The sequence below is a fragment of the Charadrius vociferus genome, unplaced genomic scaffold (genome assembly GCF_000708025.1).
Source record: "Charadrius vociferus isolate BGI_N301 unplaced genomic scaffold, ASM70802v2 scaffold858, whole genome shotgun sequence".
Taxonomy (NCBI): Eukaryota; Metazoa; Chordata; class Aves; order Charadriiformes; family Charadriidae; genus Charadrius; species Charadrius vociferus.
Genome location: NW_009649724.1, coordinates 3,962,184 through 3,987,136, shown reverse-complemented (window position 1 = coordinate 3,987,136; position 24,953 = coordinate 3,962,184). Strand labels below are relative to the sequence as shown.

At 53.1% G+C, this 24,953-nt stretch overlaps 1 protein-coding gene across 1 annotated transcript in view; it reads right to left on the bottom strand.

Moving 5' to 3' along the window:
• KIRREL3 (kin of IRRE like 3 (Drosophila)) overlaps positions 1-24,953 on the bottom strand; it is a 160,299-nt gene that overhangs the window by 18,366 nt on the left and 116,980 nt on the right. The window contains 3 exon segments of the mRNA XM_009890829.1: positions 4,451-4,577; positions 7,428-7,555; positions 7,970-8,118. Coding sequence (XP_009889131.1) covers positions 4,451-4,577; positions 7,428-7,555; positions 7,970-8,118 — 404 coding nt within the window.

Here is a 24,953-nt window from a genome sequence, read left to right as displayed (position 1 = left end):
AAAGCTGCAACAGGAGTGGCTACAAGACACCAACACACTGCTGAGGACAACCGCAGTCGGGTCTTGGGCCCAGGTCTCTGGGATGGTCAGAGCGGGAGAGCTTGCTCCATCCATCCATCCATCCATCCATCCATCCATCCATCCATCCATCCTTTGTGGATTTGTAAAACTTTTCCCGTTTTCTTCCTTCCCGCCCCCTGCAGCTGAGGTGTTCCTCTACGAAAAGTCACAGGGATATGGGGTAAAATGGGGAGAAACTGGGTATTCCTGGCTGATTCTCATCCCAAAACCCCGTTTATGAATTAGCAGAAGGCACAAAAATGTACCAAAATCCTAAATTCTTCACTCTGGTGCATTCATTCAATCGCAGTTATCTCATTAACACCTTCCTGTACCAAACTTTCACTTCTCTCCAGACACTTCCCACCGGGACACAGCCCTATCCTTCCTTCCCTATGATGCTCCAAGGTGAGACGCTCGGCAAACCAGCTCAGTGAAGTGCACTTCGCTGACCAGCGACCAGAAACACGGTTCTGGCAGCTCAGGAAATTACTGCTGCGAGTGAGCCGCCGTCCAAATTGGTAATAGCAGGAGCTGTGCGTGAAGGAGAAGGTCAGGACTTGTTTCGATGTAATGGTCATAGCTGTATGTCAGTGGAAACTTTTGTGCCCCTTTTTATCAGCAAAAGGAAAAAAAAAAAAAAAAAGACAGTTTGTTGCGGTTTTCTGCCCAAATGCTCTTCTTCAAGACGCTCCCAAGGCGTGCGTTCTCATTTATCCATCTCTCAAAGCCCATCTTTCAGAAGCGCTGGCCGGGATCTCAGGAGAGTTTGGCTGATTCCTCCCTTTAGGAGGATGCAAACGGCACTTTGCCTTCGTGAAATAGCTCCTTCCAAGCACGCCCAAGGTGGCAACGTCAGCTAGCCTTGGCCTTCCCTCCCCATGTCTGGTGCAGGAGCAGAACCATGCCGACAGCCAAGTCTGATGGGCAGATGGCCCTAAACGCGTGTTGGGGCTTTTTCCTGCTGGATGGGAGACGCGATGGGGACCCGTTTGGTCGTGTCATCCTCCAAGGGTGGCAACGAGGCATGTGGGATGAGCTTCTTGGCTAGCTAAACATCTGCTAGGTGATCCTCCTGCTCACCTGCCCTGATCACTGATGAACCCAAAGCCAACAGAGGCAAGAGCAGCGATGGGATCTGTAGGCCAGGTCTAAATAATAAATATAAAAAAAGCCATTTTCTTTCTATTTCAACGGTTGTGTGTTACTTATAAATTCTGGAAGCGCTCCAAGACTGGGTGACGCTCGAGAAAAATGGCTTAATAATCATTAAAAGGATCATTTTCCCCAAGGAGAGTGGATTTTAAATGGCACAAATGCCAACGGCTTTGGGTTTTATTATTGCTTTAGGAGTTCAGAGTCGACGGCTTATCATCATGATAATAGCCTATGACTAAAGACCATTTGTGAGATGAACACGCTCAGAAATAATAGCATGAAGTTGCAGCCTCTTCACATTTGGGGCCGGCGTTTGATTCTCCACCAGGCTCTGGCTCCTTATGAAAGCTGCCAATCTCCGGCTTGGCATTCAGCGCTAAGTGTGAGACAGCCCACGGGCAGGAAAAAGGCTTTAAACAATGTTGCTATGGATATAAATGATGGAGCTATTGGTTGCGGTTATTTTTAGCACGCCGGTGCCAATTTATTTGTGCGGTCCTGGCGGCTCGCACAAAAGAGAAGGCAGCTTGCTGACTCGGGAGCCTTGGAGGAATGAAAGGATGGCCTCGACTTCTCCGGGCTGCTCGAGTCCATCTGAACCTCTCCTCTCGAGTTGGAAATGGTTTGGCAGGAGAGTTTGGTTTAACTCCTTGCTTCCTGTAGAAGCCCCGGGCTGGCTCGTGCTGCCCGCTATTGCGAGGGACCATCCTGAGGTCCCCACCTCCAGCAGTGGTGGACACACGTTCGGTGAAGCCCTCAACGGGGACACCGTTGATGTTCTCCTGACCCAAGCAGGTCAGCCCCTGCTCTGCTCCCAGCTCTCCAGCAGGCTGGCCTTGCTTGTTGGGGTGAACCCCAGGCAAATTCAGTCCTGAATTATCCACCTGGGGTTGTCCAGCCCTTCTAACACACCTTTGCTTGCACAGCAAGACAGGCAGGGCTGGTGGTCCCTGCTCAGCAGCCCCTGCCAAGCCCTCACGATGCACCGACAGACCGTACCGCAGGCGATCCTGACGTGAAGGTGATCTTGGGGTGCTTCTCCTCCCGAGGTGGGAGCTTCAACCAGGCTCGTGTGCAGTCAGGAGCATCGAGAGGCTTTGGCTCGTGCAGGGGCCGTAAATCCGACCGCTGCTGATTTATGATGGCACCAACAGTTCCTCGCTTCCTCCTTGCCTCTGCTGCTCCGGCCCTGCCAAACGCTGCTCGTTTGCATAATCCTTCTTCCCATTAACAAGACTCTGAATCATATCTGCTTCCTTTCAGGCTGGTGGCCTCGCGCTCTGGCGCGGGGATGGGCTGCTCTCTGCAAGCGCAGACCTGGCCGGCGAGGCTGCCGGTGGGGAGGGCAGCGAGACCCGCTGGCAGCGAGGGCAGGAGGATGCTCTCCCACCCCAGCATCACGCTGCTGCCATTCCTGACCATTTTGAGAGCAGACGGGGCTGCTGCAGGTGGGATTGCAGGCTCAGACTGGGTGGGATGAAGATCCCTCAGTCGGGGTCTCTGCGCTTTCGGTGGGACGGATGAGCCGCCCGAAGCCCGTGTGCGCCGATCAGCCTGTGGAGCCAGCCCACAACAGACACTTCTAAATGCCTAATTCTACTGTGACGAATCCCAGCCCACGGAGAAAGGCACCTGGTAATACCAAGACAATTGTATCACCCTCTGGATTTAAAATCACTTGAAAATATGAGGCGTTCAACTTCCCTCTCAAATGACAGCGGAAAAGACTTTCAGCAGAATTCATTAGCTGGATTAGACACAGCGTGCCGTGCTCCCGGAGCCGGAGAGCTGCTCCAGCAGCAGGACGGGATGCCAAGCCCTGGTGCTTGGTGGATGTCAGGCCTGGGGACGCTGCTCTGGGGTTTGCCCACTTGGGTTCTCCTAGCTTGGAGAGCCAGGAGACCATCTCGACCTGGAGGTGTGGGATTCTCCCTTGGCGTAGGGTCCAACGCTCGTGATGGCGTGTCCCACCGTTGTCACCTTGGGGTTGCGGATCCCCCCGGCAGCACGTTCTAGTGGGGATGGGATGCCGCAGGCAGGCGGCTCCCGGGAGATGCTCAAAGCTGAGCGCACAACCATACGGCATGGATTTCATTTCCTTCCCCATCAGCTCTGCAAGGTGAAAAGCTCCGCGGCGGCGTAAGCTGCAAAGCTCTCGAGAGAAGCTTTTCCACGCCGCACGCTCCGAACGGCCCTGAGCCTGCCGAGCGCTTTGCTCTGCGTTCAAGGCAGCGACGTGCCTGGTAGGTGTCAGGAAAGGAGCAGGTTCTTTGTTTGTGCTAATTTGTTGCTTTGTTTTCCAGGAGCTAGTTTAATTGTAATTAAAACCCAGCAGTCGCCGGGGAAGGAGCGTGCAGGCGCCGAGGAGCTGAGTTGAAGTCAAGGGAGTGGTTGGTTTTCAGTCCCCCGCTGCGTTGCCCTTGGCTTCCCTTTCTAGCATTATCTGCATTTAAAATTAACGCTTGCTGCCGCCTGTGCCGCTTCCCTGCTCATTTTCTTCTCTTTGTGACGGTGAGCGGTGACTGAAGCCTGCCAGTTTGTCACACAGGTGAGAGACAATGCAAAATTCATACTCTATTTTGTTCTTTTCCCTTCCGTATTTAGGCTGAAATTCATTATCGGCTGCTGCGGGGTCCGGGCCAGGTCACCGTTGAACTCCAGGGCTCTGGAGCGCTTCCCGGCTCCTGTGCGGGAGTGAGGGTCCGGGCCACCTCCTGCCACCGTGCTGGGTGAGCCCCGAGCAGCCGCGGAGGAGCTCTAGAGCACCGGTGTCTCTCACAGGTATCCTCACGTGGGCTCTGCCAGAGTGATTAGGCTGCCGGTCTCGGATCCAGGCTCAATTCCCAGCTCTCTGGCTGTACAACAGAGACAACAGTGCTCTCCGACCTTGCAAGGGTTTTGCAAGATAAATCTATTAAAGATTTAAAGACGTCAGCTCCCAACTACTCAATAAACCCCTGTTGATAATAAGGAACCAAGCGGGTCTTAGATAATGTTGGTTTTTTGGTGTTTTTTTTTTTGCTTTAACCCATGCATCCCCAGGCAAACGAATGTGAAATCCAATTTTCTCGTATTGCCGGCCAGGGCAGGACCCTCCCTGATCCAACTGTGGGTGGGATTTGCTCCGAAAGCAAATATCCCAGGGGATAATTCGGCACCGCGAGCTGTCAGAGCAAGAGGAACGAAGCAGTAAGACGGCAGGACGGAATAGCAAAAGGAAAGCAAGAGGTACCGTTGACGGTGAGCGTCACCTCCCGCTCCCCGGCGCCGACCCGCGGGACCACGGCTCGGCACACGTATTTCCCAGCGTCTTCCTGGCGGACGGACTTCAGGGTCAGCTTGTTCTCATTGCTCAGGACCTGGAAGAGAGGAGGGGGTTGCTTTCAGGGCGGGGGTGATGCGAAGTAGAACAAGAGGCGTGAGTTACAAGCTCCAGGGCAGCCCAGGGAAAATGAATGATGAGCCCAAAGTCTTACGTAGCATGGAAATATCACTTACTGCTGTTGGCCAAGGAATAAAGAAACAACTTTTTTGGGGGGGAGGAGGAAATATAAGACCTGTTCCTATTCATTTGAGTTTTCACAACCTGCAGTTTTGCACGAAGTTCAAGATACAGGAGAAGAATGTTGGTGGCTGCAGTGGCACAACAGCCTCGTAACCCGGAGCAGAAAAGCCTTCGAGAGAACCGCACTCCACACGTGCGTTTCCACCTTCGCGGGTGCAGGAGAGGCTGCCAGGATTGACTCGGGGATTTCCAACCCCGAAGTGGTGGGAGACCAACCTGGAGAGCTGGCAGCCCCCTGGGAACCGGGTCTGGATAGCCAGGGAAATCTCAGCTGCTTTTGGCAAGCCCTCCCTACGGACCGGCTGCAATGCGGCTATCAGCCCCGCCGCCCTCCTGCCCTGGCAGTGCAATAAGCACCTTTATTAAACCTTGAAAATTGCTGAAGCAGAGAGATCTGGCTGAGGCTGTCAGCAGAATCTCAGCACTGGTGGTATTTAAAAAAAAAACAAACACGTGGCCGGTCTAAAAACAAATAGCAGCTTTCGGAGCAATGCGTTTCCATGCTGGAAACTCATGCCTGGTGGCTAATTCCTCCCTAGAAACTCATGCCTGCTGGCTAATACCTCCCTGGAAACTCATGCCCGGTGGCTATTTCCTCCCGGTTGTCCTTGCCCTCTCTCTCCCTGCAGGCAGGGACCAGTCCATCACCCCTCCTTCCTCCCAGCACCCTCTTGCTCGGTGAGCCCTGGGCTCTGCTGATTGCTGCCCCCACAGCTGATGCCTGCGGGACCTTTTGCTCATGGCAAAGCCCCGAGCGGCGGTGGGACATGGATCTGGGTCTCCCTAGAGCAAGAAGATGGGGGTCTCACCCCGAACCCGGCATGAGGCAGAGACAGCAATCTTCAGATCCCTTTTAAACCCACTGTTTTAGCGTCCATTGCGAAGATTTCCATGCAAATGCCTTTGCTTATTTGCCCTCATCCTCTCTTGTGTCCCTGGTTTGTTTCCTTCTGGGAAAAGTAGGAGGAAAGAAGGTCATCTTTGTGGGAGCTTGACCTGGCTCCGAAAGCGGAGGGGCTGGGAGAAAAGCAGCCGTGATGCCACATCCCACCACGATGGTTGGGGCTTTACAAAGCAGCATCCCCTGCCAGTACCCCTCGAGGGAGACGGAGGTGGCTCTGCTGGTCAGCACGAGCATCTCCGCCAGGTTAAACCAGCCGGTGGGTCCGTCCTGAGCCCTGAGATGCTCTAAGTCAGCTAGAGGGAGCCAAATAAAAAGGGAGAAGGCTGCTCTGCCTGCGCGCTGCCGGTTAGCCAAGGCAAGCCTTCGCCCCGACGCTGGTTTGGGCTGGATCGCGAGGGGCGGGAAGCCCTCGTCCTCGCTGTGCACGGCTCCTTTCAGCCAGCCTGTACGCTCCAGCGGCTTTGAGAAAATGAAACGGCAGCCTACGGTGTGAGCGCGTTGCCTCTAATGATAATATCCCAAAGCAACAACAACTGCAGCTGCAGGATGGGAAACCGCCCAGGGATTATTGACCCACTGGGATTCCTTAGCTGATTCGAGCCATCAGCTCTCCCAAGTGTCTAATTACTTCCCAGGAGATGGTCTTCGCTGAGGTCGTTACGGTTCGGAAAAAATACCCCAGCGCTTGACGCCTCAATGTCCGCTGCCCTCGGCGGTCTGTGCCTGGGGAGCGGAGGTGAGGAGAGCGCCTCGGCCCGTTCCTCTCACTCCCCTGGGAGTCCAGCTCTCCGATGACACCTCGTCTGGAGCTGCCTAAGTCAGCGTTGCCTCATTGATTTCAGGATGCATCTGCCCAGCTGAAGCTGAAAGACGCTTTTCAAACTCAAACCTGAGAGTTTCACGTCTCAGCCCTCCTTCAGCTTCTTAACGGGGCTTTGCTCGGCCCTCCTGTCTGTAAAGAGGGGATCAGAGCGTCTGACTGAGCCACGATTAATGTTTGCAAAGCTCCTTACGCTTCTTCAGGACAAAAGAGACGCGGAGACGTCTGCTGGGCCAGATCCAGCCTCCCCCAACCTTGAGCAGCCTGGAGGGGGAGCTGGGGTGAAGGCGTTCCTGTGGGAGCTCACAGCTCTGCGGCCAAAAAAGACCGTCCCAGAAAGGACCACCCTTCTGCGGGAGATTTGCAGAAGCGCCACCCGTCAGCCAGAGGTTAAGTGGTGCTCCGGCCTTTGTTCAACCCTTCTGCTCATCATCATGGGAATCAATTCTCCTTCTGCGTGCGCTGCGGAAGGTGGCTCCGCTAGGACTTGCCGGGGCAGGGTCAGAGACAACTCGCTGCCTCCATTCCTCTGCGGCACTGATTTTCAGGAGTCCGAGTTTCCCTTTGCCTCTCCCAAACTCCAGGCCCGACATTCCCGCCTGCCACCCAAACGCCTCACGGATTCACACACGCTTTCATCCAAAATATTACAAAACCAAGAAAGCCTCTGTTGCTTAATGCACTTCTCTGGACTAACTGGGGACACTCACCGCAGCCTTTGCAGACCCACACAGCCTGGGAGCCACCGCTCTGCAATGCCACATTGTCCCCTGCATTTGGAAGAGCCTTGGAGGTCCAGCGTTTGTCCAGCCAGGAGCTCCCAGCCCATAGGTATGGGGCTTTGCTCCCAGATGGGGAGCTTCAACGTAGTTTCATGCCCCAAATGTGCCATTCCCCACCGCCCCGGCAACGATTCTCACCACGCCTGAGCCTCGCTTCATCCAGACGATGGTGAGAGATGGGTTCCCAGTCCAGGCACAGTTGAAGACCGCGTCCGAGCCCAGGTCAACGAGGAGGGACTGTGGTTCTGTCGCCATCCTGGGCCCAACTGCACAGAGGAGACTGAAGTTACTCCCAGGGATGGGCTGTGTCAACCAGAAACCCTCAAACCAGAGAGTCCACAGTGTCAGAGGAAGCAGTGGTAGGTCTCGATGGACCTATGGGTCACAGCCACGTAAGACCTCCAAATAAAGAAAAGACCCTGAGACAGGTGCCTGCTGCAACCCCAGAATGACCAGCTCCCCAAGGACCACCACCACGAGCTGCGCATTTGGAAGGCAGGAGGAAATCATGGGTCCCACCACCAGAACGTTCACAAAGTCTGAGCTGCAAGAGAGCCCAGCAAGTTCTAGTCATCCTGGGCAGGTCACATCTAGCCGTGTCCCCTTCCTGTTAATTTTTAGCAGCTCTGCTGGCCCTGCTTAGCCCTGGGAAGCCAGTCTTAAGCTGACAGAATACTTACAGTAGACATCCACAGTCCTGCTGATGTTTGTGCTGCCCAGCGCGTTGGTGACCTCGCAGGAGACGGGCTCGAAGAAGAAGGTGTGGTCCACGATGGTTTCGTAGAAGTCACCAGATGCTTCCTTTATAACCTGGCCTTTTTTTGCCCACCTGTTGAGGAAGAAAGAGCATCGTTGTGGTCGCTTGCCATTTACACGTGTATGATGGCGGAGACACGCTCGCCCAGCACACAGCTCGTCGAGCTGAGGAGCAGCAGCCCGTAGGGTGTCCGCTGCTGCCCTTGAGTTTAGGAGGGACATGCGCTTCTCCTCGGCACCGTTTGCATCGTCCCTACATCATCTCCCAGGATGTATGGGTTACAATTGCAGGTTTTGGAGGTAACGCCAAAGCAACGTATACGTATATCCCTACTGAAACCTTTCAAAAATAAACCAAAATAGCCATTTCCCTGCAAAAGCCTGTTTCACTGGGAACACGCCTCATTCCTTAGGGCATGGGTGGAAGACCTCGGTGATAGGAGGGACGGGATACGGACACCCTCTGATGGAGAACCACGGTGCCAGGAGGGCAGTGCCCTTCTCAACACTTGCCAAGCAGCACTGCTGGTCCTTCCACATCAAAACCACTAAAAACCTTTTCAGCTTCCCCCCACTTTCACCCTCTTCTTATTTCTTTTTCTTTTTTTTCCAATCAAAGAGAACTTTATCCCTTTAAGGCAGCTGAAATAACATTACCCTGAAAAGCCAAGCTGGCATTTGCAACACTGCAACTTGCAAATTGTCTTGGAGAACAAGCTGTCAACTCAGCACTTGAATTAAGCCGCTGTTTGCCAAACAATGAGCAAATGTGACCTAATGGGGCACCATCTGGCAACCTGCCACTCTGGAGCGGGTGGGAAAGACAGGAGATGCTGTCAGGCGGTGTGAAACTCCGCTCGCTCTTTGGGGGCAGGGAAAGAAAGCGCAGGCGGCAGCCTTGGGGGGGAAAAAAAATAATAATAATCCTCCCAAAACAACTGACAGGTAAATTAGAGGGAAGAGGATTTCCCTGAGGAACCTCTCCCCCTGTTGTCTCGGGGCCGCCCTCCTCTGGTTGCGCGGGATGGATTGGGATGTTTGGGTTGGGGTGCTGGGAGCTGGACCTGCCCCATCAGGCGTTGGGAGGGATGAGCCCCGGATGCTGCTTCCCACGCAGGGTCGGTGGGGCGGTTTTGGGGAAGCTGTCCCTTTCAAGGCGAACAGCATCCGCTCGTGGTCCTCCCACGGGTCTCCTGCTCCTGCCTTTCCCGCTCTCCTCTGCTTGTCCCCACTGCTCCGCCATCAGTTCCCCTTGCTTTAATGCCAGACTCGTGCTGTCCCAAAGACAACCGGGTACAACTGGAGCTACAGTGAACTCACACAGAGGGGCTGTGGGCACAGACGGATTCCTCAAGTGCCGCCGCGGGGCTGGAGCGAGCGAAACGCCGGTCCACGGCAGGCTGGAAAACGCTCTGACAGCGCTGCTGGAGCCAATTCCCCCGGCGCCTGCTAACGTGAACCTAATTGAATCAGGACAGCTGACCTGCAAGGCTTCACCCACCATCTGATGACACAAGCGTTTTGAAAGAGATGTATGAGCGGTACAGATGTGAGCTGATTTGTATGCACTTATCTGCTCTCTCGTTTCATTTATCTTTGCACCTCTAACAGATGCTGACTGGCCACTTCAGCTTCCCTCCCCTCCCTCCCTCCCCGGACTCCCCCTTCAATAATTAATCAGGAGACGCCGCTTTTATTTCTAGGGCTGCGCTTCGTGTGTTAATGAGGGTGGTTCCTTGTATGGAAAAACCAGCACAAGCGACACCGGCCAGGTGCTGCTCCAATGGTTTGAACGGTCCAGCGATGCTTTGGTGATGCCTTTCTCCTTCCGGAGGGAACTCCAACCCAACTCGTAAGGGCTTGGCCATCACGCTTCCCCGCCTCCTGATGGGATCTGCCTTGCCCTGCTGCCTCCCTGCCGCAGGAACGATGCTGCCCATCGCAGAGAGCATCTGCCAGAGCTGCGGCAGCAGCTTGTCCCTTGGGGATGCTCCTCCTCGCCAGGCTGCGGCAGGAGAGAGGGGGGGGGGGATCTGCCAGAGCGCCGATATCTCACCCCCCCAAGCTTTGCACAGGTTGTGGGGTGGAGAAGAGACACGTCCTCATTGCCTCCTGTTTGGTTTGCTGGTCAAAAAGGCTTGAAGGCCACATCTCAGCAACTTTTGATGAAAGAAAGCAAGGAGGGAAGGTAGAAAGCTAGAGGGACAGGGAAACTTCAGCTGCTGAACACAGAAATACCCTCTACTTTTTGTCAGGAGTATTTAAGGTCCTTTCACAAATTTGTTCCCTCAGCCACGAGCAGATTTCCAGCTTCTGAAGGGTCTTCTTCTGCTAATTCAAGAGGCACCAGGTACATTAAGCCCTTTCCTTCCAGCAGTCAATGGGATGGGGTGAGTGTGGCACCAAGTCCATGGGGGAACCCAGTGCTTCTCTTGCGCCTGGCACGTGGCCAGTTATTTTGAACAAAACCATCTTCCCAAGGACAAGAAGGAGGTTTCAAGATGAGGATAAAAGTGACTTGTGAGCTCTCTGAGTCATGTCCTCGCAGCCTGCTTGCGTATCCTCCTCCCAGCGGAGACACGGAGGGCACCGGCGCTTGGAAACCAAACGGAGAAGTGTCAGGAGGTGGGTTCGAGCTGGGCAGATTTCAGGTGAGATCCTCCCGGACGTTGCCAAAGAAAGCAAAGTGGAGGGGAAGGTTTCCAAGAGTTGGTTGACTTTGCAGAGGTTTGGGAAAACACCCGCCAACAACCGTGGCACGGTGCTTTATCTATTTGTTCAAAACCGACCGCTTCCGCAAAACTGGATTTCCCGAGAGCGGAGACGTGTCGCAAACAGCAATTTTTCGTGCTTCAGCAGAGATCAAGGTTCTTGCTCCAGTTTTCCAAGGCTTAACACTGCTAAATCAATGCGGCTGAACAAGCAGTATAGATCTTTTATAATGTCAAATTGGTTTTTAATAACGACAGCTGATAACCCTCTTGTAAAGCTTCCCGTGATGTGCTCCTGGACAGCCAGAAGGCAAGTTACGCGTGTTTTTAACAAGCCCGTAACATGCCTTACTCACCTATTAACCTCTCGGTAATTATTTATAAACAGAATCTGAATAAAACAGAGCCGAGGAGACGCGGAGGATGCTCCAGCAGCCCCATCCACCACCTCCACCGCTTCTTCACAATTTCTCCCTAATGTCTCTCCAGCCTTATTACATGGAGCCTGGCTCCCAGCCAGCGCTCCTTGTCCTACCACCCTTGCGAGCAGGGGTTTCTTTCATTTATATTGTTACCTTGAAGGTATTTATAGATCGCAAACATGTCGCCCAGGGTCTTTTCCAGACTATATAAATTTACCTCCCTTAGTCTCTTCTCGTATGACTTAGCCGCTAACTCACCTGTCTTTTTTTTTTTTCTTTTTTTTTTTTTTTTCTGCTGGTTTTCTTCCTAAGCCACCCCATATTGCAGGGGCTGTAGGGACAGGGCTGTGCAGGGGGAGCACAGCATCGTCGTGTCCCCCCCGGTGCCGATATTGCCCCAGGAGAGCGGTGAGGGTCTGCCCTTGGGGATCACAGAACGGTCAGGGACCTCTGGAGATCATCTAGTCCACCCCCCCTGCCCAAAGGACCTGTTCCCACGATTTCCTTGGGCTTGTCACGCCGCAGGGAAGGTCTCGGAGGTTGGCACAGCAGAGGGGACACCACGGGACCCATCCCAGTCTCCCCGTGCTTCTCAAGTGGTCCCCACAGGGTGACAGTGGCAGCATCACCACGAGATGCCTTTACTGCCCACTCTCTACCACCGACAGGAGCCTTTGGAGGACCCAGCTCCAAATTCACCACATCTCCCCAGTATCCCATCTCCTGTGGCCAGCGCACACCTAGCATCCTATCTGCTGCTGTCCCTCAGCCCCTTGGGCTTTGCACATTTTCTCGTCTTCCTTTCTCTTCACCAAGCATCATTTCCCCAGCTGGGCATTTCTTCCCCTCCGGGCTGAGTTTCATTTTGTTATTTCCTTCCCCATATTTCTAACCTGCGTTTGTTTTTCTCTGGCCTCTCCGGAGGGAGTACCCAGTGCCTTCCCAATTCAGTATCTTCCGGAAATTGAATCGGCCCGGGTGATAGAGGAAAACAAATTTCAACCAGGAAACAGATATTTCGATCCAAGCTTCAAAGGGATTATTACAGACAGCAATGAAAAAACAGTGATTAAAGAATAGAAAAACCCCACACCTGTACTGGGTCCTTTTAACACTTAAAGATAGGAGGGAGGGGGACTTTTCTAAGGAGGCATTCTCCAAGGAAATAGCATTTTTCTGACTCCATCGATCGCTTCCCGGCTAAAAGTGCACACAAACAAATAAGAAAGGACAGTTTGGGATACGTTAGCTCACAAGCAATGCCGTGGCTCTCTGTTGGTTTTCATACATCAGTGTCTCTTCAGCGGCCTGCTCTGGTTTCTGAAGGAAACCCGCCGAAAGCCGAAGCCACCCGTGCTTCCTCCCAGGGTCTCAGTGGAAGACACCCAGCTGAGTTTCCTCCTGCACGAGGGGTTTTTACCCAGCAGCTCCATCACTCATCCCCAGGGACCCCATTTCTGGCTGGGCTTCCAGGCGTGTGGAGCCCATGAAGACCTAACCGCGTTCGCAACAAGAGCGTGACGTGCCCTGTAGAGCATCGGTACGTAGAGGAGCATCGCCAGCGAGCACTTCATCTGCCCGAGCGCTGCCCAAGCTCGCCGTAACAAATAAATTCCTCTGTCTGCCGTACAAGGACTTGTAATTCTTCAACAAACAGCTTGCGTTGAACAAGCTATTTACTTTACAGCCCTGGGAAGGCTGTAGGACTTGTACACGCTCTTCTTTATGAAGCTCCTCATCAGGCCATGGCCATCTCCAGCAGCGCGGGAACAACTGGAGGGCATCACTAGCGCCCACCCCGCAGCACAGGGATGCCGGGGCTCTCTGAAACTCTAAAATGCCCCATCAAGCACTACTTAAATCCATACTGCAGGCTCCTCAGAGAGGGTTTTTTCACAGTTGCCAGCAGCACGTGCGCTCCTTGAACCAGACCTCCCGGCAGATCGGCTGCTCTGATGGCGTACAACCCGGGGAAGTGGAGTGTATCGTAATTTTTAATTAACAATGCAAAAAAAAGCAGTTGCTTGCCATATAAATTGTGTTTACTAAGAATGACTTAAAATAGATAAATATTTTCTTGGACGCATTTTAATTGCTCAATAAAAGTACCAAGAACACCCACAAATACCTTAAATAAATGCATGGCTCACGGAATGAATTAATTAACATTTCATTCCTGGGAATGGCTATTAATTGCTACAAATTGCTTGGAGAATGGGTTTTGTTGCTTTATTGCCAGCAGTACCTTTAATTCCTAGTGCCGTAATGTGGCAGTCCCCTCTCATCCTCAGACGAGAGCTGTCCCCGTACGTGATGGCTGCCAGCGGGATGCTGCGAGCACCACCCTGCATCCCTCCGCTGCTGGTGGGGGGTACCCCATAGCCCTGGTGTCCCCCATGGGGAGGAGCTGATGGGGTACCCCGTAGACCTGATGTCCCCCATGGGGAGGAGCTGATGGGGTACCCCATAGCCCTGGTGTCCCCCACGGGGAGGAGCTGATGGGGTACCCTGTAGCCCTGGTGTCCCCCATGGGGAGGAGCTGATGGGGTACCCCACAGCCCTGGTGTCCCCCATGGGGAGGAGCTGATGGAGAAGGATGGTGTTTCACGGATGATGTGCTGGCATCCCTCAGAGGTCCAAGATGGGCAAAGGACAGCAGATGGCTCACGTTGGCAGCTCCACGTTTGCAGAGCGTCTCCCGTGAGTGACAGTCTTGTGAGAAATGATTGACTGAGCAACACAGCCCCAGCAGTGTCACGCTACCCCCCGTGCGTGGCTCCGGCGTGATGCATCGCGCAAATTATTTCTTTATTAAGACTAAATTTCCATAATGGTGATCTATGGGGTTATTCCTCCTCTCCTGCCTGCTCCCTCCCTAATGAAGACGTGTGGGCCCTGTGCGGTTCCTCAGCCGCACGTCTGCCGTCCTCCCCCCCAGCCGATGCAGCGGGTTCATTTATCAGCCGGCGCAGGCGATAGGTAATCTCTCCGCCATCTAAATTACAAGGCTGGGTCTTCCAGCTTGGGCTTTAATCAAGTTCAGGAGGGCAGAGCCTTGAGGAAAGCGCTGAGCATCCTTGCCGACGGCTGGCCAGTCCTCCAGCACGTGGGTTGGGGTGACTGCACCCACCGGGGAGCCGCGCTGCTGGCGGAGACCACCAGTGGTTACCCCCAACCCAGGAGATGGGATGCTCAAGGAGAGACTTCCAAGCCTCCAGCCTCCCCTGTCCTGATGAAGCTCCATCCATGGATGGCTGCTGCAACAACGGCCTCTTCCCAAACCTCTCTGTCCCCAACATGGAATCGGCTCTACCGGGAAACGAACCCCAGGTCCTAAAGGTGGAGATGCTGCACCTCGGAGTGTGCTAATCTCCTTCTGCCTGTTTTTTTTTTTTCCCATGTGGCTTTTCTTCAGAAACAAATAAACAGCGAGAGAGACTGCAACCTTTTCCGGAATTTCAAGAATTCAGACTTGAATCCCAGACAAGGTCATGTTTGGTGTCTGATTGCGCTCGCTGTGATACACCAGTTGCCGCTACTGGGGTTTGATTGTTTTTAAACACTCTGGGGTTTTGATGATAATAATAACACCTCGCTGTGCAGAAGAAACCTCTGGCTTGATTTCCCATCTAATCTCAGCTTCGGTGTTCCCCCTCCTGCCAAGCCAGGAGGCCGGCGATGAGCCTGATTGCTCATCAAACTGCGGTCTTTAAGGGAGGTGCCTCTCTCCGGTGCCCGGGTTTTGCATCTCCTCCTTGCCGTCAGCAGGTGCTGAGAGTGGGAAAAATCAGTGAGGGGCTTCTTAGAGCTCCCCAAATCACGCCTGAAGATGTGCAATGGGAGCCCAGCTCTCTGGAGAGCGTCAAGATACCGGAGCAGAGATGGGCAGGACCACCCGAGTGCCAGGTCTATGCCGCCCACGGCACAGGAGCCTGGAGAAACCAGAGTGAGAAGGTTTCTCTCTCCCAGACAGCACAATTAAAGCTGCGTCACCGGCACAGCCTGTACAAGCCGCGGTTCATTTTGGTGAGAAAACAATCAAAATAGCCTTTTGCTTAGCACAGTGATCGGAACAAATTGGCCGCAGAAGTGGAGGGGAAGAAGTAAACAAAGCTGTTAAGTTGTCAATGACTTGACTGATCAACCGTTGTAAATAGTTAAAGCCGGCTGATGAGCCGTGCAGATAATCAATGGCGTAACGCTACGCACCGCAGCCCCAGGACCGGGCACGACCGGGGTTTGCAGCTGGAGCTGCAGAAGATCCAGCTGGGAGCAGCGTGCCACACGGACCTCTGCTCATGCCAGAGATGCAAGGTGGCCACGGATCCCATGGGTGGTGGCTTGGCCGGGGGACAGCGAGAAATCATACCCACCCGGTGCATCCCGTGCCGGACCACGTGCCTGAGCCACTGATATTCGCAGCACTGCGGCGCAGACCGTAGAGGATTAGAGACACTGGTTTTTGCAGCAGGGAGGTGGTGGCCGAAGCAGGTCCCATCGTGCGCCCCCGGCTCCCTCCCCGGCACAAGGGGTACAAGGTAGGGATGCTCATTCCCTCTGGAAGGAAACCGGAGGTGCGCTGGTGGAAAAGCTATTACCATTTCGAAAGAAAAGCACAAAATTTCACTGGCGGGGTGATTCCTTCTGTAAATCGCGCCGTTTCCTTGACAGATCAAACCAAAACGCGGACGCTTTAGATCTGGCGCTCTTTTAATCCCGCTGTTTAAAATCCCCCCTCCTCCCCCACCCCTTCCCACGAGAGGGCTGTACACCAGTCCTGTCCCCATTAATCCCTCTTTTGGCGCTTCTCTTGCCACGACGGATGCTTTTCTTCCCCTCCCCTTTCACAAGTCCACCCTCTTTTGCAATAACTCCTCTCCCCCTCGCCCCGGGGTCACAGGATCATATGAAAACTGTACTTTTTTTCCCCCAGGGTAAATTACTAACATTAATTCCCCGATTTTTCTAGGCGCAGAGAAAGTTTAAAACCATGCAGATGGGTCTGAAGAAGCAGGCTACGACAGCCAGCTGCCAAAACCGCTTATCCCGGGGAAATACTGGGGATGTGAGTCACCCCCTAGTCCTGGATGGAGCTTGGAGGTGTCACCTCTCCTGGGGGGATTTTCCCCCTTCGGCAGCGATGATGCATTTCATTTCTCCTGCCTACATCGTCTTGACTTATCCCACCACACAATAGACATGACTAATAGCTTAACTATTATTTCTTGCGCGGATCGGGTAATCCAATTTCATCACGTGGTTTGTGTTTCCTCAAGTCGTTTAACGGGATTAGTCCTTTCTGGGGTCTTCCTACCCCACTCCACCCCCGTAGCAGAATTTCTTTAGCCAGATTTATGGATGCTGGCACGTCGAAGCGCTAATTCGCCGCCGTGTTTATCCTCCTGCTTAGCGCAAAGTGAATCTGTGCTGTGAAACTGTTCAGACTCGCCTTTCCCTCCGCTACAGCTCTTATTTTTCACCTAAAAAAACATCGCCCGTGCTTGTGGCCTTTACACCTTGCCCGTGCAATTCTTTTGGGGTTTGCGGGTGGTAAATGGAGACAGAAAATCCCGTCCCTTCATCAGCATGAGGAATCTGCTGCCAGGGGTTTCTCGGAGTCGGCACTGGGCTGAGACCGCATGTTTCGGATCACAGAAGTTACCTAATCCGTATGCTTCAGGGCAGAAGTGATGGGCACGCAGGCAGGGATGACTCCTGCCTTCCTGAACATCGGATTCATGCATGGCCAGAGACCTGTTGGGTAGCTGAGGCTTTTCAAAGGGTTTTCTCTTTCTTGGCTGACTCCTAAAGCTCCTCCGAGGTTTTGATCTGGGCTTGATTTTGGGATGTTTTCACGGGCTTTGCGGTTTGATCGCTGTAGCACGAGAGGGCTTCAGCACGCACCAGCTTGACCTCTCACTGGCATGGAGAGACCTCAGGACAAGGTTTATATTAAGTCTTCAAGGAGGGGGACCAACGCTGCTTTGGACACGGTGCCCACCAGCCCGAGCCGGCTCCCTCTGACTTTCCAGCCCCAGCTCCGAGCAAACTCACCGAGTCCCCCTAAAGCCCTTCCTTCCCCATGACCCCTGTTGTTGCCATCCCATCATTCAGGCTCGCGTTTTAGGCTCTATCTGTCTGAATTTTGGCACATCCTCAGGTTGGTATGAGGCACAGCTCCTTCTCTGGCAAGTTCCTTGGCCGGTCCTGCCAGAACAGTTAATTATTCAGGGCCGAACTGTGTCTAGATCAAATGATTCAAGTTAGGATTATCAACAGAGGCAACTGTGCTCAGAGGCGTGCACCCCAGGTGAAGACAGGCTGAGTCCTAATTATGTGGGAATCTTCTCACAGAAGATGCCAAGGGCAGCAATTTCTTTGTAATCCAACACGGGCTCCCACTGGCTGAACTGTGAGGAACTTGGGGATCTGGCAATTCATAAGGAGGAATAATAAATGACATATCCAGAAATGCATTCCCGTTGTGCTAATGCAAACATACAGGCAACGTACGGGTAGAGAAGTAGAATAAAGTTGCAAGTTCACCAAAAGATCTGTTCACCTATCTGTTCGTCTTTTCACTACGAAATCCATCCATCCATCTGTCCATCCATCCATCCATTCATCCATCCATCCCCAAACTTACGCTCAAGTCACTATTCTTGGCCAAGCCTCTCAAATCCTCTTAGACCATCCTGGTAACAACACTGCTCTTCTCAGCCATGTCACGAGAAAATAATCAAACGTGGTTGCGCACTGGTACGACAGACTGACCCGTAAGAGCTACGTGATTATGTATCGTCTTCTGTATAAAACAACAAGAAACAGCATTAAAAAAAGAAAAAAAAAAAGAAGTCTCCAAAAGTAAAAACCATCAAGTCCTTAATTACACACTTCAATAGCAAAGCAGAGCCGAGCAATAAGCATCGCTTGATGCTTTATAGACAAATGGCCTTCTAATCCAGAGCCAACAGCTTGCGGTCTTCCTTTGCTTTAATATTTGCCAACAGCTTCCAGAGAAGAGTTTGCGCAGGAACACAAACCCAGGGATAACTTCATGACCTGGAGTTAAGAGAGTTAATCCATGATCTGAGACCGGAATCCCTTTTTGGGTCTTTCTGGGATGGGCTTTGCGAGGTTAGGTGGTGTCTACAGCGAACAAGCACACCAGCACAACTTCATGCCAGGTGGAGAGCAGGATGCACGGCACGTCCTCGCCACGGCTACCAAAATCACCCAGGTTTGGGGAGGAAAGGCTCTCCTGCTGGAAACTTCCCCAGCTCGGCTTGTGCCAGGTTTCGCTTGCTTTCCCCTGGATTTGCCGTTTCCCAACAACTCCTGCCTGACTTCCCAAGCGAGGAAGCCCGGGCGACGTTCGCCCAAGCTCAAGCAGCGGATCCACGCGCCAATGACCTACACAGGGCAGGACGAGCCCTCTGACTGCCAGCGTCCAAGACCAGTCATGTACTGGGAAATCACTGGGACACGTGTTCCTGGGGGGCGAGCGGGACCCAATGGGTTTATTTTGGGATGCCAGTGTCCACCGGGTTGTCTTATACTCCTGCCGTGCGTGCTGCCCTACATTTTGTAGCTACCCTGACAGCTCTTTTAAGCAGAGACATTTCCAAGGATGCTGCCCGGGGAATTAGTCAAACGAACAATAACTGAGACCGACTGCAATTATCAACTCACCACCGGTTTACCGGAGCAGAGACGGTGATGGTAGATGCTAACAGCTTCGTCCTCCGTTTAAACCCCTCTCTGACCCCTAAAAACTGCAATAAAGGAGCAAAGAGGGAATCAAGAAGTGAAATCCTTTAGCAAAGCACCCGCAGGGCTGAGGTGGGTCCTGTCCCCGTCCCGGCTGCTTCTTGCACACCCCGCCTCATCGTTCACACCTTGCTCGTCCCTGGCCACGGTCCCCCGCCTCCGGCATGAAAGCAGAAAAACCTCAAACGGAGCTGAAGGTCTCTTAAATCAACGTCTTTCCCAGCTCGGAAGCTGTAAGAGGATTCATTATTTATATCGCAGAAACACAAAAGCTTAGCATATTTTAAGCTGACTGAAACGACTTCAAGGCAACTGTTCCTCTCTCTTTCTTTTTTTTTTTTTTTTAAACTAAATACATTGAGATGTCTCCAAATCGAGCGGCAGGAGGAAACTCTCTTTTTCTTCCAAAAGAGAAAATAAAATGGAGGGGTTGAGGGAGAGAAAGAAACCCCCGTCTGTGATCCAGCCTGGGATCACCAAGGAACACCCACCAGGGGATGTTCCCTGTGAGATGCCGGCATAACCCTTAGACAGACTCCTTCCTGACGTCAGGATGGCGGGAGGAGAGGTGAAGGAGGCATCTCTGCTACTTCTCAAGTACGAGCACACGCGGCCATATCCTTCAGCGGCAGTAGGAGAGGAGGTGCTGAGTGATGGGTGTCTTTTTTTTTTTTTTTCCCCCCTCCTTCTCCCCCTTTTTACATTTTCAATTTAGTCACAGCATCTCTAATTTCCTTAGATCTGAAGCCACCTCGTGAGACTGGAAGGGAACGATATAGAAGAAAGATGAGGGGGGAAAAAAACACCAGTAATCTTGTAAAAGTCAGTTTTGAAAAATCAATTTTCTTGTGTGACAAGATTTGCTTAAGGCTTTTCGTTCTGTGAAATCAGCCCATCATCCTGCGGGAACGCATGAAGGAAGTGGCAAGTGTGGTTTGGAATAACTCAGATTAAAGACTGCTAAATTAGGCTTGAGAAGCTGCCACCTCTCCTTGCAAAGGCAGAGGAGACCTGGCTACATGACGCTCCCTTCCCAGTCACCTTCCCAGTCGCCATGAGCCTGTCTTGAAGGAGAGGTGACCAACGAGCCTGGGAAAACGCAACCCTCGGATCTCCGCGAGCTCTACGGATGTTTGAAAGAAGTGTTAGCAGCTTTGCTTGGTAGCAAACCGTAAGGTCTTTGCTAGCGCCCAGCGATCTGGGTGCAAAGTTTGCTGGAAATGAGAGGTTTTGGGGACTGGTTCAATCCAAGGGTGGGAAACGGCAGTGCGCGAGCAAAGTCCGTAAGGCTTCGTGAGGCTGCCAACTCCTGCTGGTGGTCCTGACCGGGATGGGGACGGCCATGGTGGAACCCCATGTTTCACTGAGCCCTCCTGAATCCCGCCGCCAAACCCCTCCATCGGAGAAGCTCCATCCGACGCAGCGGTTTGGGCTGGCTGCTTCAGCATCCATTTCATTTGGTACCTTTAATCATTTCTGCATCAGGGAGCGCTGCTCGAGAGTACAAAGCGCCTTCCTTCCCCTCCTCCCTTTTCTCTTTTCCCTTTCCAGCCATCTGACTCTCCTCTACGCTCTCTCCTAATTAGCTGGAGCTGCCTCCCAACATCTCCCACCCGCTTGTTCCCGTTACCCCGACAAGCCGGGGAACGGGAAGCCAAATCTCCCCGTCCTCACACCTCCGTGAGCGAAGGGAGGTTCTTCCAACCTCATCTCCCCGGTCTCACCTGGAGCCGCGTGCCTTGGCGGAGCCCCCCCCGGCAGCGCAGCCGCACTTCCCGGCTGCAGGGATACCAGGGCTACTTCTGCCTTTTTTGCCTTTTTATTTTACTTCTTTCTTTCTTTTTTTTTTTTTCTTTTTTTTTTTTTTAAAAGCCTGTCTTTCCCTCTCCGCCTGCCACCCGGCCACGCTTTGCTCCCTGTCAGAGGGAGCTGGCAGATGGGGCTGATGCATCATGAAGGAGATCTGAAGAATTCATTTCCCGTTATTTTTTTTTTTTTCTTTCCCCAGCTTTCATTTTCACTTCAGAGCAAAGGTCCAGTTGTCTGGGAGGAAGCTACAAAGACAAACCCGAGCAGGAAAACAGAGATAGTCAGGAAAAATGTTACAGTGCCGATAACTTGAGACCTCTGTGTGCTTTGCATTCATTTCAACTCCCGCTTTAGCTGCATTTTGTTATGTCTATAAATTAGATTTATTCCGTCGCTGCTGTGAAATGCCTGCGGGCCCCTTCGCCGCTCCGGCTTCTCTTGCCTCCCTTGCCGAGTTTGGCTGCGGGAGGCAGCGGGAGAGGTGACAGCCCTGCCGAGGGACGGCATATGGACTCGCAGCGTCCTGCCGCTGGACAGACGGCAGCCTCGGCCGTCGGAGGAGGAGGGAGCAGATGGGAGCAGGGGGGGAGGAAGGCAACAAAACCAAGGAGAGCCTGCACAGTGGCGTAAGTGAGCGCTTTCCCCAAGCGGGACTGAAGGAGGGAGCTGGTTTGGGGGGAGAAGGTCCTAAGAGTGCCAAGGAATAGCTGCAAAACCAGAGTGACCCTTCCGCCCGAAGATGCTGAGATACCTCTTGCCTGGACCAGACGTCTGGTGAGCTGCTCCCCACATCCCCTCTCTGCAGCCTCCTGGTCAGTCCAGAGCCCTGAGGCTCTGCAGGACCGCGTGGGGCCGCCTCAGGTCCCCTTGCAGTCCCCAGTGGAGATGTCCGGGTATTTTTCCCTTGTGAGCGTGACACTGAGCCTGACGGACACGGGGGAGCGTGCCCGTGCGCCCACGGACTTCACACCTCGTCTGCGGTCACTGGCTGCTCTGCAGTGTGTTTCAAATCCTTGACAGTCCCTTTGAAATATTAATAGAGATGTGATTGTCATTTAATAAGAGCTTAATATTGCAGATCTCCCTTCCTTGGAGGAGTCTGCTGGGGAGACAAAGAACCATGCCAATTCGGTAGTGGTCTTGGGGACCAGAAGCTCTGGGGGACGCAGGGTACCGGGGGGATGTTCACTTTTATTCTGGGCCTTTCACGAATGGGCAGAAGAAAGTAAGCAACACACCAAACACACCAACTCCCAGCAGATGATTTTCAAAGCCATCTGAATTTCATACTGAAGTATATTCAGGTCTTACAGTGCCAGAATAGGGAAAAGGGCCGCTGCTGTGGCTTGGCTGCAGGCAGCGCCAGGCGTGCCCATTAAATGGGTCGTTTGCCACTTCTCCATCAAAAGTTGCCAATGAAATGCATCGCCCTGAATCTCTGCATCAAGTTCCCACGATCCAATAATCCCTTCTGGCCTTTACAGCCTATGGATCTGTGAACATATTCTGCAGCAGCTAAATGGGAAAGGCAGGGTTTGGTGCCACGGAAGAGCATTAAACTTCAAACGTGCCTTTCCCGGGAACAGAGATGTTGCGCACATCCAGAAGCCCAACGGACCGAGTGAAAGAACTACGGAGAGCTAGCTGGAAGAGAGATCTGCTCCCAGTGCCTGGGGAGATCTGTCCTTCTGCTCAATGGTCCTGGCAGCAGGAAACAATTCCCAAGACTCTTCCTTCCCTAAGACCTGAATTCCTCGGCTCTATAGATGAGGTATGTGGCTTCATTACGATCAGATGAAATAAGACGCATCCATCTATCAGCCCAGCTCTCCTCACTGCCTGGACATGGGGGTTGACTCCCTTCACTTGAATCCTGCTTCAGACGCATCCCTGGGGCAGCCCTCTGGCATGGGGGACCCCATCCAAACAGGTCTGATCCCTGAGGAGCGAACGTGAGGAAATAGGGATGGGTACTGCACAGGAATCGGCGACTCGCTGACCTTCGCTCTGGGCTTCCTCCTCTGCTATAACCACATGCCCAGGGCAGGGGCTGGCTCTGCTCTCTTGCCTCGAGGAGGCGTTTTGGAGAAGTTGGGTCTATGTGTTGAGCCCACGATGGACTGATGGATGGTCCAGCCACGTTTACTGGAGCAGTAAAGGTGCAACGGTTCACGCAAGCCAAGCAAGGGTTGGCCATCTGCTCATTCTCTCCTCCATTCCCCATCCCTTTGATAAGGCTCTCCCAGTTTTCTAACGCTCTTGGCTTTGCTTCTCTCCCACCCAGCGCTGGACGAGCAGCAGCACGCACTCTTATCCACTGGCTCTTTGCCATGTAGCAAAGCAGAGCCACGAGGGAGCTGCTTCAAATGTCTGAGCAAACTTTCAAGCCGCGGCGGTGCTGCTTCCAGCAGGACACGGGGCAGGCGCTCTCGGAGAACTTGACTTCTCCGTGGCAGCCTGAAGGGTCTCATGAATAAGTCTGGTAAGATGCCAGCAGGTCCCAGAGCTGGGCAGGCGAGACCCAAACTAAAAAGAGCAGCAACACTCTCTGTGGCGTTTGAACTTCTCCTCTGGGTTTGTTAAAGCAACACGTGGGAACGCATCTCTGTGGAATGAAAGCCTGTGAGATGACGCGGTGTAAGACAGACAGGCCAAAGCACAGCTGATGCGTATCGTTATTTTCTCCTTCGCTTCTCAGAGCTCCTTGATATCAGGTGCGATTTTTCCATATATACCTGAATCCCAACAAACCCTTTCTCCCCCGAAACAAACTGCCAAAACGCTCGCAGACCCGTACTGGGGCATGACATACGATTCGTGGAGGCAGTAGATCTACCAAAGGCGCTTGGGCTCTTCATCCCCACATCTGCCTGAGGCTGGGTGGGAAATGCCCACCCTGCATCCCAACCGCAGGAGGAACTGGAGGACCAGACCCGGCACTGGATCTCTTCCCTGTTGTTGCCCCTTTGCAACAGCAACAAGTCACATCTCTTTGTTTTCCCCTGCACAAAGGGAGGTGAGAACACCATCTCCCATCAGGTGCATTCGAGCGCCACCACCTTTAAAGAAAACCTCTTTAAGAAGCAGTTCAGTTTGGATTAATATTTGATGAGGGACAGCACGCTGTTGGATCAAAGATAAAACAGTGTTTACCAAACAAGAAGGTCTTTTCTGCAGACCGGAGCCCACTGAGCGAACAAACAAACAACGTTCCTGCTGCCAGCCACGCCACAGGCTGCATCGGTGACGATGGTGGGGCTGAAGACAGAGGGACACCATGGGCTGGCTCGGAGCTTGGGCACGGCCTGACCAAGCACCCTGTGATCTGGGAAGACGGCGCGGCTCAACCCCCGACCTGCGTCTGAGGTTCACCAAGCTGGTTGATGCAGGAACATCAGTATTTGGGCAGGTGGCACCTTCAGCTTCAGCCCAACAAGGGCAGGTGGATCTTGCTTGGACCACACAAAATGCAATGCTCCTGCTGTAGCAGGGAGAAGAAGTGGTGTAGCACCGTTCCCCTGGTGGCTGTTAAATAAATGCTTCCCATCTCCTCCTGACCTCTGCTTCTGCTGCAGCATCAGCTGGATCTTCTGCCACGTCCCACGCAATTACGGAGAGTTGCGCGTGTTGTTCACAGCTGCCGTACTCAACGCCCGAGCCAGACGCCCGGCAGCAGCTGGGGAGGGATAGTTCTCTCGTTCCCTCTTTGTCTGTCTGTCCACCGGTCCCACACCTTGTTTTGGAAGTGCGACGCTCCCTAAAACTGCAGCTGATGCTGGAGGGTGGCTCGAAATGTCCTCCCCCTCCACCACCCCGTGACTACAAAGACAACATTATTTGCCAAGGTCCCCGCTAGCCTTGGGGGCGAGAGCACTGCATCAACGCGCGAGAGTGAGATAGGTATGATTGCCCTGCCTGCACCAACTCCCCATCGCTCTGCAAAAATAATCATCATCGGAGGAGCCCAAAAGGCTGAGGGACTCTGCCTCTTGCAATATTAAACTTTCCCATTTTCTTCTGCCACTTTAAAGATTCTCTTTCTTACTGCGAGTGATAAATAATAACAGCAAAAAAACACCCCACAGACACACAACAGACATCAAAAGCCCGGAGAAGATTGGCAAATAGAGAGATCTGAAGTGAGCAAAGAGGACGCCTGGTTGTGAGTCGGTTCACGTAGCCCTGACTTCTGTTGC